At 37.9% G+C, this 17,672-nt stretch overlaps 1 protein-coding gene across 4 annotated transcripts in view; it reads right to left on the bottom strand.

Moving 5' to 3' along the window:
• The window catches only part of PCSK5 (proprotein convertase subtilisin/kexin type 5), a 457,779-nt gene that overhangs the window by 312,344 nt on the left and 127,763 nt on the right, over positions 1-17,672 (bottom strand). For all 4 annotated transcript variants that reach the window (XM_072837738.1, XM_072837739.1, XM_072837740.1 and 1 more), the window contains exon 5: positions 17,016-17,092. In XM_072837738.1, coding sequence (XP_072693839.1) covers positions 17,016-17,092 — 77 coding nt within the window. The remainder of the gene's footprint in view (positions 1-17,015; positions 17,093-17,672) is intronic.

Here is a 17,672-nt window from a genome sequence, read left to right on the forward strand (position 1 = left end):
CCAGAAAATGCAGTAGTTACAGGCAACTACTCAGTAGTGGAGAGTCCTTATGGCAAAATTAACCTACGTTCTCTCATGAATGAGAATTTTGTAAATTGCCCCCCCCACACACTCACACTCCCTCTATCACCAGATTATTTTCTTTTCCCTTCGGGTCACAGATCACTGAGAATCCCGAACTGTCTCTTTCCAACATTCTGACCACTCTCCTGTTCTGTGCTCATCACTGGAACAGCAGGTGGACAACCAAGAAGGTAACTGCAGGCCAGTTAAGTCACAATGAGGTAAGGAACTTTGTGAAAGATGGACAAGAGATTTTAGTGGATTAGCTGGAAGATGCACTCGTAGACATTGTGCGTGTCTCTTAACTGTCCATCAATAGCTCAGACAATCATAAAATTGTATCCTTTTCAAAGGAAGAAAAGCAAAATGACTTGGCAAACATTTTCTTTTCCTCTCCCTCTGCCACTTTAAAATGGAAGAATTCTGGATCCTTGCTGTTAACCAAATGGCATTTACAGCTCTCAGTTGGCATAGGGCAGCTGAGAATCTAAAATGAGGAATGCTTATTCCATTTCTATTTCCATGGAAACTAGTCACCAACTGGTGAAAACAAGGTAGATCAAATTTTTGAATAAGAATGTTGAAATAATCACTCCCTTAAAACTTTTCTCTTGCATCAGGACGAAGAGCACAGTTTAAGCTCAGGAACACACAGAGATGTCCATGTGGGTAAGCAATTCACCACTGGTTTATTGTTGCAACTCTTCCCATGTCACAGTAATTACTGTATTTGTACATGGGGTTTTTTGGTTATTCTTTGGAGGATGAATTGCTACAAACCCAATAAATAAATACTATAATAAAATGTGAAAATTAAATGAGTTTTAAAGGGCTGTTTATTAAGAAAAGCTTGGAGTAATCAACTAAATCTGATAACTCCTTTCAAAATTTATGATCATGTGCCTCTTCTACACTCTCTTAGCAAACACTTGAGGCAGGATATAGAGATTTACAGAGAATGACTGTACTATAATCAGTTTTCTTGAAGAGCTTTAGAAGGTGTATTCCATTTTTTTTTTTTTTGAACTCTGCAATAAAAATCTGACTTTGAAAAGACCATTGAAACAGCCAACTGTAACAGAGCAGAGATGATCTCCATTAACTCTTAGGTCCATTTAATCTTTCCATGAGAATTTCAGACCCATGTCCTCCTGTGCCAGAAAAAAATCCAGATTCCACTCCCACTGTTTGCACATGTAGAATATAAATGTTCTAAATCGGATGGAAATAATTTCCCTCAGACAAGTAACAGGATGAAAAGTGTCGATGATTCATTTGACTTGTAGCTCTGCCACCAGGCATTCCTAGTGATAAAACCTCTACATGAGCTCTAATACCATCAGTTAGTACATAGGCTAATAGGGCCGATGGTATCCTGAGCACTCAAAATGCATTATCTGCAATTCCCACAGCAAACTCAAAGTAGCTAATTTTGTCTCCATTTTATATGCAGAAGACAATTAGATCTCCCAGTGGACAAAAGACTTGCCCCAAGTTATCCCTACAATCATTCAGCTTGTTTACCTGTGTCAAACTTTCATGTTCATAATCCTCCTGTCCAGATGCACTTCCCTATTCCAAGCTTATAACCCCAATTAAAAAATATCATCATGTCTATTTCTAATCTCATTAATTTTAATCTCCTCATATTAGAAGATAAATATATGCAGAAATGTCCGACCTCAGCCATCGCTACTTTTTGAGTGTGTGCAACTAATTCATGATTATTATTATTTCTAAGTTTTCAGCTAAATTCTAGATCTCAGGTTGTGCTTTAAGTGGTTCAATTATTTCTGATTTCTTTCCTACTTAATGCTAAATATTTAAGAGGTTTGACCTTAATTTTTAAGATGAACGTTAAGTTAATAAGAATACAATTATAATAAGTAGGGATGTGTGTGTATGTCGGTAAGTAGAAAGAGACTGATTTTCACTAAATTTCAAAATCTCAGAGAATTATCTCAAGTTTTACAGATCAGTAATTGCATGTGCATGGTTGTCCATTTTCACCTTTTCATCCTAAAATTACTTAGTGAAAATATTTTTTAAAGGTTATGCTACTTGATTTACCTCATTATTTCAAGAAAAGCATGCATCTAACATCTGAAAGAAAATTGAAACCTAAATCAAAGTTTAATTAATTTATAATTTCCTTTCTGTTGGCTAAGAATAAGAATCAGTTGACGTTAACGAACACAGCCCCAGGTAATCTGCAATATTTTATTTCTGTGTAAACTGCACCTTGTCTTTCAAGTCTAAATAGAAGCTTAATTTTAGCCACAGAAAATACTTGCAACAAGCACTCGGAATAAAGACAAGCTTTTTTTTTTTTTTTTTTTTCTTTCCCTGTTACTGAAACAATCAGTTATTTATAGTATTTAAAACAAATAGAAACCAAAAGTGGCAGAGCAACTTTATGCAATAATTTGGAATATTAGAATACGAACGTATTCAAATTCATTTAAAACTTTATATCTGACACTGATTTTAGATTCTTCATCCATAAAATCTGTGTTTTACATTTCATGGCCTTTTCTGCTGCCCTGTTTGCTCAAGTGAAAAGGGGGCAGTGATACTGCCACAGAGCAGGGATGCACTGATACTCAGCCTCCAACTGGGTTACATTAGCAATAACCACAGTGCACATCGAGATGACATCTTATATATAACAACTGATAAGCATGGTAGAATGATAACAACATAACCACTTAAAGAGTGCTTACTATTTGCCAGTCTCCAGTACAAAAGAAGCATGCTACTTCCAGATAGCTGTAAAAAGATTAGTTAAAATTAGGGCGTGATGCAATATGAGTTAGGTGGTGAGGCTAAGAGATAATGGATCTATTATAAATTCTTCGCACACACGTAAGGACCTGGTCATAAAGCGTTTGAAGGTAGAAGACAAACATGATCAGATTTGAGTTTTAGATAAGAGAGAGGCTCTAGGGAAAATAAATTTGTGGATTTTCCTTTTAACAAAAAAGAAAAAAACCAAAATGGCCAAACAAGAAGATGCCTTCCATCCCAAAGCTTATAAGGAGCTCATTAATACAGAGACACATTCGTCCATTACAGACTCTCAGTAATGATTACTGCCTTCAATCAGTCCTTTTCCAAGATCCAGGTCAAATGCTACCACATCTGTAAGCCTTCCCTACAATTTGTGCCTAATTCCAAACACAACCCCTTGGAACAACCTCTCTAAACCCACTCCTCTGGCCTGTAGCACTGGTTACACTATGGCTTGTTTTGTATAAACAGAACTTTTTACTTCAAACATAATCTTGGGAGAAATTGGGCCATCCAAAATAAATTTTAGTGTAGATTTTAAAAAGTTGAGGAAGAGAGGGCTTTACTCATTCCATATAGTTGCCTGAGTGTCATCTGGGCAGTCTGAGAGATCCATCAACAAACTTGAGGGTTCCATAAAATACTTTTGAAAAGCCAATGGTTTCCAGTTCACATCCTTCCTACTGGTTTAACTGCTGTACCTTATCAGTTAAGTGACAGATCAATGTTCAATGTCTCCACAATGTAACTATATCCATAGTTTGATTTTTAATAGCCAAAGCAAAAATGCTATTCTCCGGGTACGTATTCAAAGTCTTTTCTAAATGAAACTACAGGACACAAAATAAGCCCTAAACTCTCATCAACTAACTATATTTACATGAATTTAAAAGTACCTATTGTTTATGAATATTAAATTCAAAAAAAGAATATCTAGTACCATGCTCCAAACTAAGAGTATAATACATGATACAAAGAGCATGAGTTTGGAGGCCAGACTCACTTTCATCAGTTATGTGAATCTGCCTCGAATTTTACTTTCTTCCTCTGAAAAGAGGGGGCAACAGTAATAAGACGTAATTCCAGCTTCTTTACCATAACTGCTGAGTGAAGCAGAAAAGTAGTTTATTAAAAGGATATTGGGAAGCTCAGAATCATTAGAAGCACAAAATAACCAACATGGAGACTAAGACTGAAGAAAAACACAGCTGCTCTGCTGACAGAATGAGAATGAGAGAGAGAGAGAGAGAGAAGTTAAGAGAGAGAAAGAGTGAGACAGGAAGGAGAACCTGGGCAAGTGATTGAGTTTTCCTGGCCCTGAGGTCACTAGCCTGCACAACTGCTCCTGATTTAGAATCTGGATCCCTTGGCCTGGGCCCTAGACTAGAGCAAGGGAGGCTGAGCAAGTTAATAATATTTGCCACTTTCAGCCACCATACTGAAAAATAGTCTTTGCTCTTCACCGGGGCAGAAAATTCCCTATACATAAAGAATTCAGATACTGGGACACCAAAACAATTATGTACTACCTCTCTGACATGAAACTGTACAATTCAAATGAGAATATGTGTAGACATGCTTTGTGAACTAAAGATCTATATAAATAATTATTTTTAGAAGGTGGTTCCTCTGGGTTTGAGAAGATGAGGTCTGAGATGACTTGGAAGGATTACTGCTAGTCAAGGGAACCAGAAAATCTGCTGTTTTCTCATTCTCTTATAGAAAACATATAGTGACCCCCCTGAACTTGATTTAGACTCTGCTGAATTTCTAGCCCAAGGCAAAACCAGTCAGGATTTCTGGGGAGACAAAGTTGTTCTCTGCTCCTCCACCACATCATATACAAAGCTTCCAAAGCTACAGAACTACTCATAGGAAGCCAAATATACAGCTTATTTTACAATAATTTAAAAATTATTATGATAACAACAACCTTTGGGATGCCTGGGTGGCTTAGTGGTTGAGCATCTGCCTTTGGCTTGGGGTGTGATCCTGGAGTCCTGGAATCCAGTCCCACATGGGGCTCCCTGCATGGAGCCTGCTTCTCCCTCTGCCTATGTCTCTGCCTCTCTCTGTGTCTCTCATGAATAAACAAAAATCAAATCTTTTAAGAAAAAAAAGTAACAACTTTTCCCAAATGAACCACATGTAGTGCTTGTCCATGTGTCTGCATTAGGCACAGCTCTAGAGGCTATTGCTCAAAATATCCTCAGTGTATAAAGGATTATTCAATTTTATTAAACAACTTATCTAGCAAGCAGTTACTTGGACCTCCCTCCCCATACACATTTTCCTATTTCACTTCAAATATAGATCTTGGAAATCTAAGTGAAATTCACATAGATTTCAGAAACCCATAAATCTTATAAGAAAAACAGGTGAATGTAATACAGGAGTATCATCCCTCACAAAGTTTACTTTCTCAGCATAGGAAGAAATTTCTCCCTAACCAAAGACAAAGATAAAACATAACAGAGAGAACGTATGAGTATTTTTTTCCAACAAGGATGGATAAAACATGAGTTTATATCCCCTATAACTGAAATGAGTTTTACAATGAGGATTCTTGCAGAAGCTCACAGAAACACAATGAGGACACTGGATGATGATAAATGGAATCAACTGATGTAAAACAGTATGCATGACCATAAAAATGAAAGAATGAACAGCCACATAATTTGCAAATGGCTTACCTGATACCTTCTCATACTGCATTTGGGCTACAGAGATTTCAAGAAATTTGAATCAACATTCCTACAAATGTCTTTTGTTCCATACTTCCATGCTGTGGAACATGGTTCCACCATGATAATGCTGCTAATATTACTCCCCACAGAGGCCACACAATTTGATACAAATTCAACCCACAGAAGAGTTGATCCACAGTCGCTGTGGCATCCCTGCATTGGGAAATACTACAGTCACAACAGAGGCCTCTACTGCCCCCAAGAATGGTATGCTTCAAAGCATGGATGACCAGGCAAATGCATGGTTTTTAGTAGAGCTAGTCCTGAGATGCTCCCTCACTTGAGGACCCCATTTGTCTCCATTCAAAATCAATTTCAACAAAGTCAAGGTCTCTAATTCTTTAATCTTCTCAATTCAAACCCCAGCTCCTTCTCAGATGGCATGAGAGGGATGGGCAAGAAATAGAAAAAAATAATCCAGTGTTTTGTCACATATATTTGCCATTTTGAAAAGCATTAAAGGAACTTCTGGTTCTGTTAGGAAGAAAAATAAATATATTACACAAAAGAGTTTGATGTTCCATAAAATTAACAAAAAGGGTTGCAGTTAAGACTGCTGAACAATTTAAATTCTAGTCAGATCACCTAGTACAAACTGTGTAAACTGGCACCCAGACTGGGCCCATTGCTGGAAGCAGATGTGAGCCTCCTCTGCATGGTGACATCATCCTGGTACCCAGCGGAAGACCAAGGTATCAGGATGGTGAAAAAAGAAAGCGATCCATAACAATCTGATACAAGTAGTGCTGTGGGGGTCGGGGGGCAGGGGATGAGTCAATATTTGGTAATTGGGATGGAGGTGGAAGGGGGTATGACCCTGTGAGGATGAACCTCAGAAGGAGGAAAACCAACCAAGAGCAAAAAGGTCAGACAAAATCTTTAGCAGTCAGCTAATCTCAGCCCAGGGTGTCACCACAAGGTATTCTATCTGCAATGCATGCAAATTCAAATGCATTTACTAGCATATGTAAATTATATGCAGATGGCGTGGGGATATCTAAAAATAGGAAGAGGTAAACTCTCCTAACAAAGGTCAGTCTTTTTTAAAATTCATGAGATGGCAGCTTGTGATGAGAACACGCTGCAGAGAAAGTAGGGATTCAGGGGAATTTGCTGGAAAATCTCCAGTAGTCAACTGTTCTTCTCAATTTCTTCAAGCTATATTAGGTGCAAAATAATTCACCACAATTCCCCAAAGTAGGACACCTCCTTCCTCAAGACCCCACACCCTTCTTAAGGTAGGAGAAGCTTCTCAAGTCCTTGGGCTCATTCTTTCCCTCCCACTGAGAATCTTGCAGAGCCCAATCTTGCAGAGAACCCTCTGGGGTTGTCATTTAAATACAAAGACATCAGGAAAAGGTCTGAGTTATAAGATTCCAACCTCAAAGAGTCCGTATCTCCATATAGAGCAATGTGAAAATTAACTCCCACCTCTTGAGAATTAGACTAAACTTTACCTTATTTCTTAATTATTACCACCTTACTAATAACATCCATACCTTTGACAATTTAACATAGTTTCTCAAAACATTTATTTACATTATAACCATCTGGTCTTCATTCAATTTTCTTATAAAGCTATTAATTTACACTAGATTCATTTGAGAACAGAGACCCTAGCTGTGTCTTCCCCATGCCAACCACTGATCAGAACATGCCTGAAGCCTTCCTTTTCAAAATTTCTTCCTTTCTCCTTCCTTCCTCTCCCTTCTTTTTAATGATAAAGCTTTTCCAGTCCTGTGTCTGCCCTTGGGTCTCTTCAAGCGCTGGTGGCTGAGTCCCTAGCTATAGCAAGCTCTGAATAAATAGCCTCCAGATTTATTTGGGTGGCTTTCATTTATCTCCACAGAATACCATTGTGAAGTCAGAGAACTATATAATCACTTTCTGTAATAAATGATCTCTGCTACTTGTTCAAAGTCACAAGCACACAAGGTATTGGCAACCTTTGTGGCCCAATCCCCTCTCTGTAGAAACAGGGCTCTGAGTGCCTGCACTCGGTATGGCCAAGCTACTGAGTATTTACCAAACACAGCAGTGCAGCACTCAGGTGATTACAGTTTTCCCAAGGTAGTAAAGTTACTGAAGCATGCGCTCAACACAGGAAAGGAATTAATTTCTCATCTACTTGACCACAGATTAATTTAGCTATGCAGGTAAATAGATGCTGCAGGAATAAATGAGCTCAAATTCTGACTGTCACTCGGTGACATTAGGCATTTTACTCCACCTTTTATCCAGTCATTCGCTCTGGATGTGGGTTGCTGTGAGCAGTAATGAGAAAGCAACCAGATGTACTAATTTTATTAACAGTTGCTTACCCTACATTCAAATCTAGTCAAGCAGCAACCCCACAGACTTCCAGATTCTTTGGTTAAGCCAGCCAGGGACATTGAGATACTGACACGACAAGGGAAGCTCTGATAAGCATGCTTGTTGAAAGGCCACAAATACCAGGAACAAGGCTGGGACTGGTACACAGATCGCACCCAAAAGCAGAACTTTATTTTTTTCCCCACTGTTTCACCTTCCCTTCTTTGGTGACCTATTTTATGAGAATTAATCAAATATATTCTGACCTAAAAGACCTATTTTCTGCCCTTCCATCTTTTACTGAGGATTGTAATCGAAATGCACACCTACCATTGATAATAAACACATATACTTAAGTCCACTGGAACAGGCTTCTACTGTAATTGACTGAATTGCTAAAACATAAATATATGACATCCTGTTCAGCTAGTAAAAAACAGAAATTCTAACTTTAGTTTCTTAACTTAGAAGGCATTTGATCTGAGCATTAAGACAACCAATATTTAAATATTAGCTTGTTAATATTAAAATGAACAATTAGCCAGTTTGCAGATTGATTATGTTTTCAGCCTATTCTTCTAGTATCTGTACAGGGAGTGAGATAAACAAAACCTAGTTCTCTTTTCTCCTGAGTTTTCCTTCTTTTTCAGCATCTAACATGAGTGTCTGTTGGCTGAACACACTTGAATGTCCTTGGATGCCTTCTCTACAGCTCTGTAATAATACATGTAATGCACTGCTCACACTGACTTCTCCAAGATCTTCATGCTCCAAATTTTATGTATTTCAGAGTATAAAGAAACAAGAGAAAATAGATCCAAGGTGGAGGTTAGAGGAAAAGAGGAAAATAGAAAAATAGAAAGAAAAATAAATATACCTGTCTGGAAACCCTGCTCAAGTACTTAATCCATTATTTAAAAAGGATACTTCTCTTTCCCTTACTGCAATTTTCATCTGCTTTAGAGGCCTCAGGAATTTGTGAGTTTGTTTTTTTAAGTAAGAAATTTAAATTGAAGCAACAATCAATTATTCATGTCAATAGTGCACTCGGTTTGCATAAATTATACCCAGACCTCATTTTAACCTATAGCATCAATCAGACCCTTTACTGAAACTGTTACTGAGAGCCATAAGAGACCATATCCCCAAATCCTGGAAGAGAACACACCAAAATCAACAAAGAAGAAGGGGTCTGAAGACTGCATTATCATGATTCTAATCTCTAGAATGATTAGTGCATTGTTTTATAGAAACTAATACTTCCACTCCAAGTGACCGGTATAAAGGAATTCTAGATTAGATAACTATTTTTTGTATTTACTGGTCCCCATTCAAAAATAAACAGCCATTTACACAACTCCTATGAATCTAGTTATTTTCTTTCTTGGAAATGTCTAAACATGTTTTCTTTTAGTCTACCAAAGATACCAGGCTAAAAACGAACACACCCTGTGTTACTCAGGGTGGAACAGAAACACTGGACTTTTTTATACTGGGTAACATGAGAAGAATTTATTCAAGAGACTTAAATAAATATGGGGGCAGGATTTGGGGAAACCAATAGGGAATAGCATGGTGTTCTAAATCACAAACACTGGAAAATCGCTAGATCTAAGGAACCTTGGGGGAAAAGTGGTTTACTGATGCCCACAAAGGATAGCCCTCAGGAGGAGGTCAGCCTTAGGGCATCTGACAGGAAGTAGGATCTTCAGGTACACAGCTACTCCCCAGTGGTCCAGTAAGGAGGGGGCAGAGAATAAATACTCCTTCTTTACTCTTTGGTATCCCAGTGGTCTCCTGCTTGAGCCTACCATTGGCCTTCCCACACATTGGCTTCTGGGCAGAGAGAGAGGCATTTTCCTGCTGTATCCCAGCTTTGTGTGAGGCCCCAGACCTGGGCCACTTTCCAGAATCTAGAAGATGGTCAAAAATGTTACTTATCTCAATGTATTGCATCATGACCCCACAGGAAAGAAACAGGTTTTCTAAAATATTTGTTGTATGTTTTTTCCCTGACATAGGATGTATGCCTAAATGTGAAAAGTGTCAGATATCTTTCACAACTATTTGTTCCAGATGCATTAAGCCTCTAGCATGTACAATTGTAGTTAATGTCACAGAAATTCATTTGATAACCACTGATTGAGTAAGTACTGGGTAGTATATCCTAGTGTTATTTTGCAAAAAGACTGAAGGAAAAATGTTGGAGATATTTGGAAAAATATATCAGTCACTGATTCTTGGCTCTGCTTTTCTTTGGTAGATGTTTTGCTGACCTGTTTAGCTATAAGATAATTTTATCTGAACTCCCTTGGCTACATCCTGGGTACTGGAGGGTATTATGCTGAGTGATATAAGTCAATCGGAGAAGGACAAACATTATATGGTCTCATTCATTTGGGGAATATAAATAATAGTGAAAGGGAATAGAAGGGAAGGGAGAAGAAATGGGTAGGAAATAACAGAAAGGGAGACAGAACATGAAGACTCCTAACTCTGGGAAACAAACCAGGGGTGGTGGAAGGGGAGGAGGGCGGGGGGTGGGGGTGAATGGGTGACGGGCACTGAGGGGGGCACTTGATGGGACAAGCACTGGGTGTTATTCTGTATGCTGGCAAATTGAACACCAATAAAAAACAAATTTATTATTAAAAAAAGAAATAAGGCTTCCATGGAAAGATATTTATTCAGGTCCTCTGCCTTTTTTTAAAACTTCATTAGTTGTTTTTATTTGTTTGTTTTATTTATTTTTTGGTGTAGAGCTGTATATCCATTGTTTATATTCTTTGGATATTTACCCTTTATTAGATATATCACCTGCAAATATCTTCTTCCATTAAATAGACTGCCTTTTTGTTTTGCTGATAGTTTCCTTTGCTGTGCAAAAACTTTTGATTTGGAGATAGACCCAGTAGTTAAATTTTGCTTTTGTTTCCCCTGCCTTAGGACACCTACCTGGAAAAATGTCACTATGGCTGATATCAAAGAAATTACTGTCTATGTTTTTGTCTAGGAATTTTTTGGCTTCACGACTTACATGTGGGTCCACTTTGAGTTTATTTTTCTGTATGGTGTAAGAAAGTGGTCCAGTTTCATTCTTTTGCATGTAGCTGTCCAGTTTTCCCAACACCATTTGTTGAAGAGACTCTCTTTTTCCCACTGTATATTCTTGTCTCTGTCATAGGCTAATGGATCATAAAAGCAAGGGTTTATTTCTGGGCTCTCTATTCTCTTTCACTGACCTATGTATCTATTTTTGTGCCAATAACATGCTGTTTTGATTACTACGGCTTTGTAGAGTATCTTGAAATCTGGGATTGTGATACTTCCAGCTTTCTTCTTTTCCAAGACTGCTTTGGCTATGTGAGGCTTTCTTTCTTTCCTTTCTTTCTTTTTCTTCTTTCCCTCCCTCCCTCCCTCCCTCCCTTGTTTTTTGTTTTTTTGGTGGGGTTTTTTTGGTAGTTCACCCCAAATTTTAGGATTGTTTTAGTTCTATGAAAATAAATTTGGTATTTTGATAGGGATTGCATTAAATCTGTAGATTGCTTTGAAAAGAAATACATATGTCCAAAAGACACATGAAAAGATGCTCACCAAAAAAAAAAAAAAGAAAAAAAAGAAAAGAAAAGATGCTCACCATCACAAATCATTGGGAAAATACAAATTAAAGCTACAATGAAAGACCACTTTATACCTGTCAGGATGGCAATATCAAAAAGACAAGAAATAACAAGTGTTGACAAGGATGTGGAGAAACAGGAATCCTTGTGCACTAATAGTGGGAATGCAAACTGGTGCAACCACCATAGAGTCTATTATGGAGGTTTCTCAAAAAATTAAAAATAGTAATGTAATTACTATTGGATTATCATGTAATCCAATAATCACACTACTGGGTATTTACCCAAAGAAAATGAAAACAAATTTGAAAAGATAGGTGTACCTCTGTATTTATCGAAGAGTTATTTACAAAAGATGTGGAAGCAGCTCAAGTATCCACTGACAGATGGATGAAGAAGACACGATACACACACACACACACACACACACACACACAGGAAGATAATTCAGCCATAAAAAGGAATGGAATCTTACTATTTGCAAAAACTTAGATGGACCTCGAGGATCTTATGCTAAGTGAAGTAAATCAGAGGAAGAAAAATACATATGATTTCACTCATGTGGAATTTAAGAAACAAAAGAACAAAGAAAAAAGGAGACAAAAAAAAAAACAAAAAAAACAGACTCTTAAATATAGAGAACCAGTGGTTGCCAAAGGGAAGGTGAGTGGAAGGATGGGTGAAATAGATAAAGGGAATTAAGAGAACACTTCTATTGGTGACCGCTAAGAAATGTATAGAATTGTTGAATCGTTATAGCATACACCTGAAACAAATATAACACTGTATGTTAATTATACCTGAATTTAAAAATTTAAATAAATATAATAAGGCTTTTACCGATTATAGATCTAAAGGTAACATTATAGACCTAAAGGTATGTTTTCTTTTTTTTTTTCTTTAGAATTGAGTTACAGTATTTTCTGTAAGTGAGAAAACACTGGTTATACTCATTGGCTTTGCTTTTGAACACTATCTCCTGAAAACAGTCCTCGTCTGCAGGAATGAGAAAGAGAAGGCCGTAGGGACTTTGGTTTCTACAACATGGCGACATTCTTAAAACCAAAAGTGACATGTGCAAGGAGACTAAAGAACCAGAAAAAAAAAAAAAAACAAAAAAAAAGGGCTTCCATCAAATCTTTCAAAAAAATAGAGATAAGAAAGAAAACTGACAAAATTAATTCCTTTTGAAAAAGGAGTCTTTAACCTATGGATTGGTTCATTTGGAAAAGGAATCAGATTCTGGACCCACAGATCCCCCATCCAAGATATAATGTATACTCTCACCTCTACTAACTATGTTGCTGTGACTTTTAAATGGAGGGAACATTTAACCAGAAGCAACCTGAGGAAGGGAAGTTTTAACTCAGATATCAATAATTCATTTTTTCAGAAATAGGAGTAGTGGTGAGAAATGCCAGGAGACTCTTTCATATGTAGGGAGGCATTTTCTATTTTAAGCCTAGAACAATGCAGTCACCTTTATTCCACAAACTACTATGAATGGAGGCAAAGCTGAATGGAAGGACAGCTTTTATGGTCTCCTCTACTAAGGCTATTTCTTTAGCCCCTGTTACGGGAGATGTGAAAAAGTGACAAAAAAAAAAAAAGGAATTTTTATAACTTCTGTACTTTCGAGGTGACTTCCATCACCCTAAAGATTTAGTACTAGAAACATAATCATGTCAGCCTAGAAGAGATGATTGGCGTGGAGTTTTAAGGGTGATTTCTCTCGTAGTACTAAAATCCATCAGGCATTAAAGCTTCTTAAGTCATCTACCAATTAAATCCATTAATTCTCAGCCTGAATTATTTCATCCTTGTATCCCCCAAGCATTTAGCACAGAGCCATTCACAAAGTAGGGTCCTGTGGAATGAATGAACAGATGTAGCTAAGCATGACATAATTCCAGATATACTCTTGAAGCCTACTGGTCAGATCACACAAAGAGGAAGTATTTGCATAGCCTCTGTCAGAACGGCTCCATTCTGACAATAATTAGAAATGCCTCCTCTTCACTATCTTACATCAAATTCAAAGACTCATATTCCGGTGAAGGAGGTAGGTAAAAGGAACTGAAGAAAAGCAGATTTTCTGTAGACTGAATGAGTCTCAGCTCTCACCACCTAAAGCAGCAAAAAACCTACCGAAACCTCTCATCTTAGAAATAAAGACCTCCAAGTCGTTCGTACATTCAATTTGAAATGTTCATATGCACATATATTTTGAGATGATTATGATTATTAATTATTTATCAGGAACCAGCTAGAGGAACAGAACACATAATTACAACAACAGCTATAATTATGATTATCCAGCACCTAATAGAGACTCAGTTGTATGTTTGGGGTTTTAGGCATTTTACTGGTAACCTTTAGAAGTATTATTATTATAATTTTAGAGATTAAAACAAAACAAAAGGACTAAAGCTCAGAGTACTCAGACCCAAAGATGATAAAGTTAATTAAGGAGAATGAAAGCTGTCAACTCTTCTGAACTACAAACTCACTGCTAATTTCCTGATGCCAAGTCATTTCCATTCAAACAGAATTATCTAGCTTAAAGACAGATCCATCAATCACATCTATAATTATGGTCTAATGAGCAAAGAGGATATCTTAACCTCAAATGCCTGAATACATGCTTGTGTTTGGCAAGTAAAAAATCAGGGAGCGCTCCTGAGAGGGGGTAAAGGGACATCTGATGCCATAAAGCAGAAGTAGGGAATGCTGGTGTTGTACCTCTGGAAACACCATATTTCACAGTCAAGACTACAAACACAAGCACAAATCTCGAACAATGCCTGTGCATGCTCCAATAACCAAACCCACACTGCACTCAATGAACCGTGGTCAGTACTTAGAATGGGTTCAAACAGGACATACTAGAACATGCCAGCGTGAGCAGGCCCATGGCGATACTTCTTGAGATAGGTCTTGGGGAGAGCCACGTTTGAAAGGAATCCTTGCAAAGGACATGGTTTTTAAAAGGCAGCCTGTAAGAAGCCATCAAAGCCAATACTGTCTATGTTAACCGCAGCCTCTGTGCTTAGTGATGGTAGTCACACATCAGACAGGCCTGGGAAACAGTCACCATCGCCCCCCGAGAGTCTTGATGTAAAAACTCACATGTAAATTCAGACTGTACTGCCTACAGGGTACAATACGTTTCTGGTTTCCACCTGTAGCCTCTCTTGTCCCTTGACATCCTGTACAAAAAATACTTTGGGTGTTAACATGATCTGGTCTTTCCTACAGCTCTCCTGATCCTCTTTGCTTTCTACAAATGTTGATGGAATACATCAAACCGATGGATATAACGTCGTACACATAGCATCTCCTATACGCTCACCTCGAAAACACAAATTTCTTCTGACACCATTGATGTGTTAAAGAACAAGGTAAGCACGATGTGGAATTTACATGTGTGATGCACAATTTTGTCCTAGAAACTCTGAGTGTAGAAAACGCACCCTGCTCCACGGGAATATACAACATGCACACAGTTGCATACCTGGGGAGCACCACAGTCCACTCCTAGCCATACCTGTGCACACCTGCTCTTGCTACTCTCTGATTTCGACTGCCTCACCTTCCACTTCAGTCACTGTTCAGTTGCCACGCTTCTTTAGGCCATTCTGGGGCTTGTGGGGGCGGCACAGACTGTCCTCCACTTTCATTTTTTCCCTCTCCTCTCAACGGATTCATTTTCCTCCCTAGTCTTTGTTCCTTTCCTAAATTTTCATCTTTATATTTTATTTTCCCCCTTTTTCTCTCGCACACAGAGTGGCAGGCCTGTGAGCAGGAGCCGATGTAATGTGCACACACTTCCACAAGCAAACTTAGGTGTTTTTCAAGATAAAGTGGTGCATTTATTGTAATTGTACACATTTCATCACCACTTCACATGGACAGAACTGAGCCATTGTTTTTGAATAGGTCCCTACTATTTTGCGACGAAGCTTTTGAGTGCTGATCTCAAATCTCATTGTTTTATTACTTGGCGGCTTGAGATTTTGCAGAGCGCAAGTGTTTTCAGGAAGGTGGGTGTCACATTAGAGCAGAATGGACTATGTGTCAACTATATGTTGACATTTACTGGTGGTGACTTTTTGATATTGAAGCTTCAAGATTCTTCATCAATGTTTCAGGCTTAGTTTTTAAATTACGTGAAATAAATGAGCTCACACTGTTTCGCGTTATAACCCTTGGTGTGAAATTCACTATAACTTTAAACAGTATAATCTGGACAGCAATGGCCAGGACTGAAAGAAACTAACCAGTTTTCTTTTTTTGTTTAAAAGTTTCTGAAAAATTCCATCTAAGTCAATTTATATATTAATGCTTTCACCATTGAATCCAATCTGTAATATTAACTGAATTATTAGCAAACAGCATGCTTTCCACAGTAACTTTTTTGAGGCTTCTTTGTAGATGGTGAAAGGAGGGGGAAAAAAAAAGAAGAAAAACCCATGTGCAGTCACAATTATCTAGGTCAGATGGCTTTATCTAAACTTACTGACTTAATCAAATAATACTAAGAAATTTTTCCCTGAAGAAAAACACAGGCTGAAAATAGCACGTAATAAATGGGCAAAGCACCTCTCTTTGCTACTTCTGAAATTCCAAACTAAAACATGTAAGTAAAAATCGAAATGATAGTATTTAAATCACAGCATTATCCTGGAAGAGCTTTGCAGTAAAAGGGAAAAAGCTAATGTGATCTAGAGATTAGAAGTATCTACTAATATTAGAAGTATCTACTAATCCTTTAAAGAATCTGGATAATTTAAGCAGAAAAAAAACAAAAACAAAAACAAAAAGCCATTCCCATTTCCTTTGTGAAGAATGTTAAGATATTCCATGGTATCAAATGGGTGTGCATTTTCATCCACTCTCATGAAAACTACTGTACTAACTAGAGTGGAAAAGTGGTTAAATGGGTTTCTATGGCTCTTGAATGTGAAGATAAGAAAGGTAATGGGTTCTGTACATGGTGAACCCTACAGGTATTTCATGTACATTAGTAGAAAACACAATCATTACAGAATAGAAAAAAAGCAGCAGCATGTAAGAAAGTCCCTGGCAGACCTCAAGCACAGGAGTCAATGAAATCTGTTGAATTTAACAGAATAAAGTAACTCTTTGGGGGTACACTTTGTTTTGCCTTTCCCATTAGCCCTCCATCCCAAAAATGTGTCAATATTCCCATTGCCCCCCAGCTGTGCCCTCAAGATATGAAAATGCTGAATCATTATTCCCCAGGGTTCTCTCTGCGACCATTCTTACCATGTAGACCACTGCTTTTTATTACCATGTAGACCAACCCTTTTTATTCCTTTCAGTGTAAAGATACTTGTTCATCTTGGAGCAAATTTATGGATCCTTTGTTACCAAGGTGTTCTAAGAAAATGCTTCCCTCAGCAAGAGTAAAACACAAGTCCTTGGCAGCCACACACCAGCCACCCTCACTGGGCCTTACTTGTTCTCGTTGCTTGCATCATAACGAGGCATTGGGTCCAGGTCATTCCCATTAACGTCACAACTCGCTAGAGCATCCTATGGCCACAGAGGAGAGAGCAAGAGGAGGAGACAGGCGTTTAGTAATTAGCCATTAACCTGAAGGCTCATGCATTCTTAAACACATTTCTGCAAGAGAGTAATTAGATTAAATAATACATTCATGGTTCAGTGGTGTCAGGATGCCTGGTTCAGTAATAATCACTGTTGTATTTTTCTCCTTAAGGTGAAGAAATACTCTCCACAGACCAAGCAAGAACCCAGACCATTCTTGCCAACATATTTTCCCTCATACCTAGAACTGAACCCTCACCCAATTCCTTTGAAGAGGTCCTCAATGACCACCTTCCCGGTGAAGTATTCTTGGACTCTCTAGAAGCAAAGTGATTTATTTTCCAGGGATTCTCTCTCTAGTCCTTACTTCATTTCTGGAGTGTGTAAATTCCTTGTAAGTCAAAGATTTTTTTTGAAGATAATTCACAAATAACTGACAAGCCAATTAAAAATCAGTGTTAGAAATTTATCATATTAGGTATGGTGGTACTTATATCAGGCAATAGCTGTCTGGTTTCAGATGGTGTATCTACTATAAAAGAGTCTGTAATTCAGACTTTTTACT

The sequence above is a fragment of the Canis lupus genome, chromosome 1 (assembly GCF_048164855.1).
Source record: "Canis lupus baileyi chromosome 1, mCanLup2.hap1, whole genome shotgun sequence".
Taxonomy (NCBI): Eukaryota; Metazoa; Chordata; class Mammalia; order Carnivora; family Canidae; genus Canis; species Canis lupus.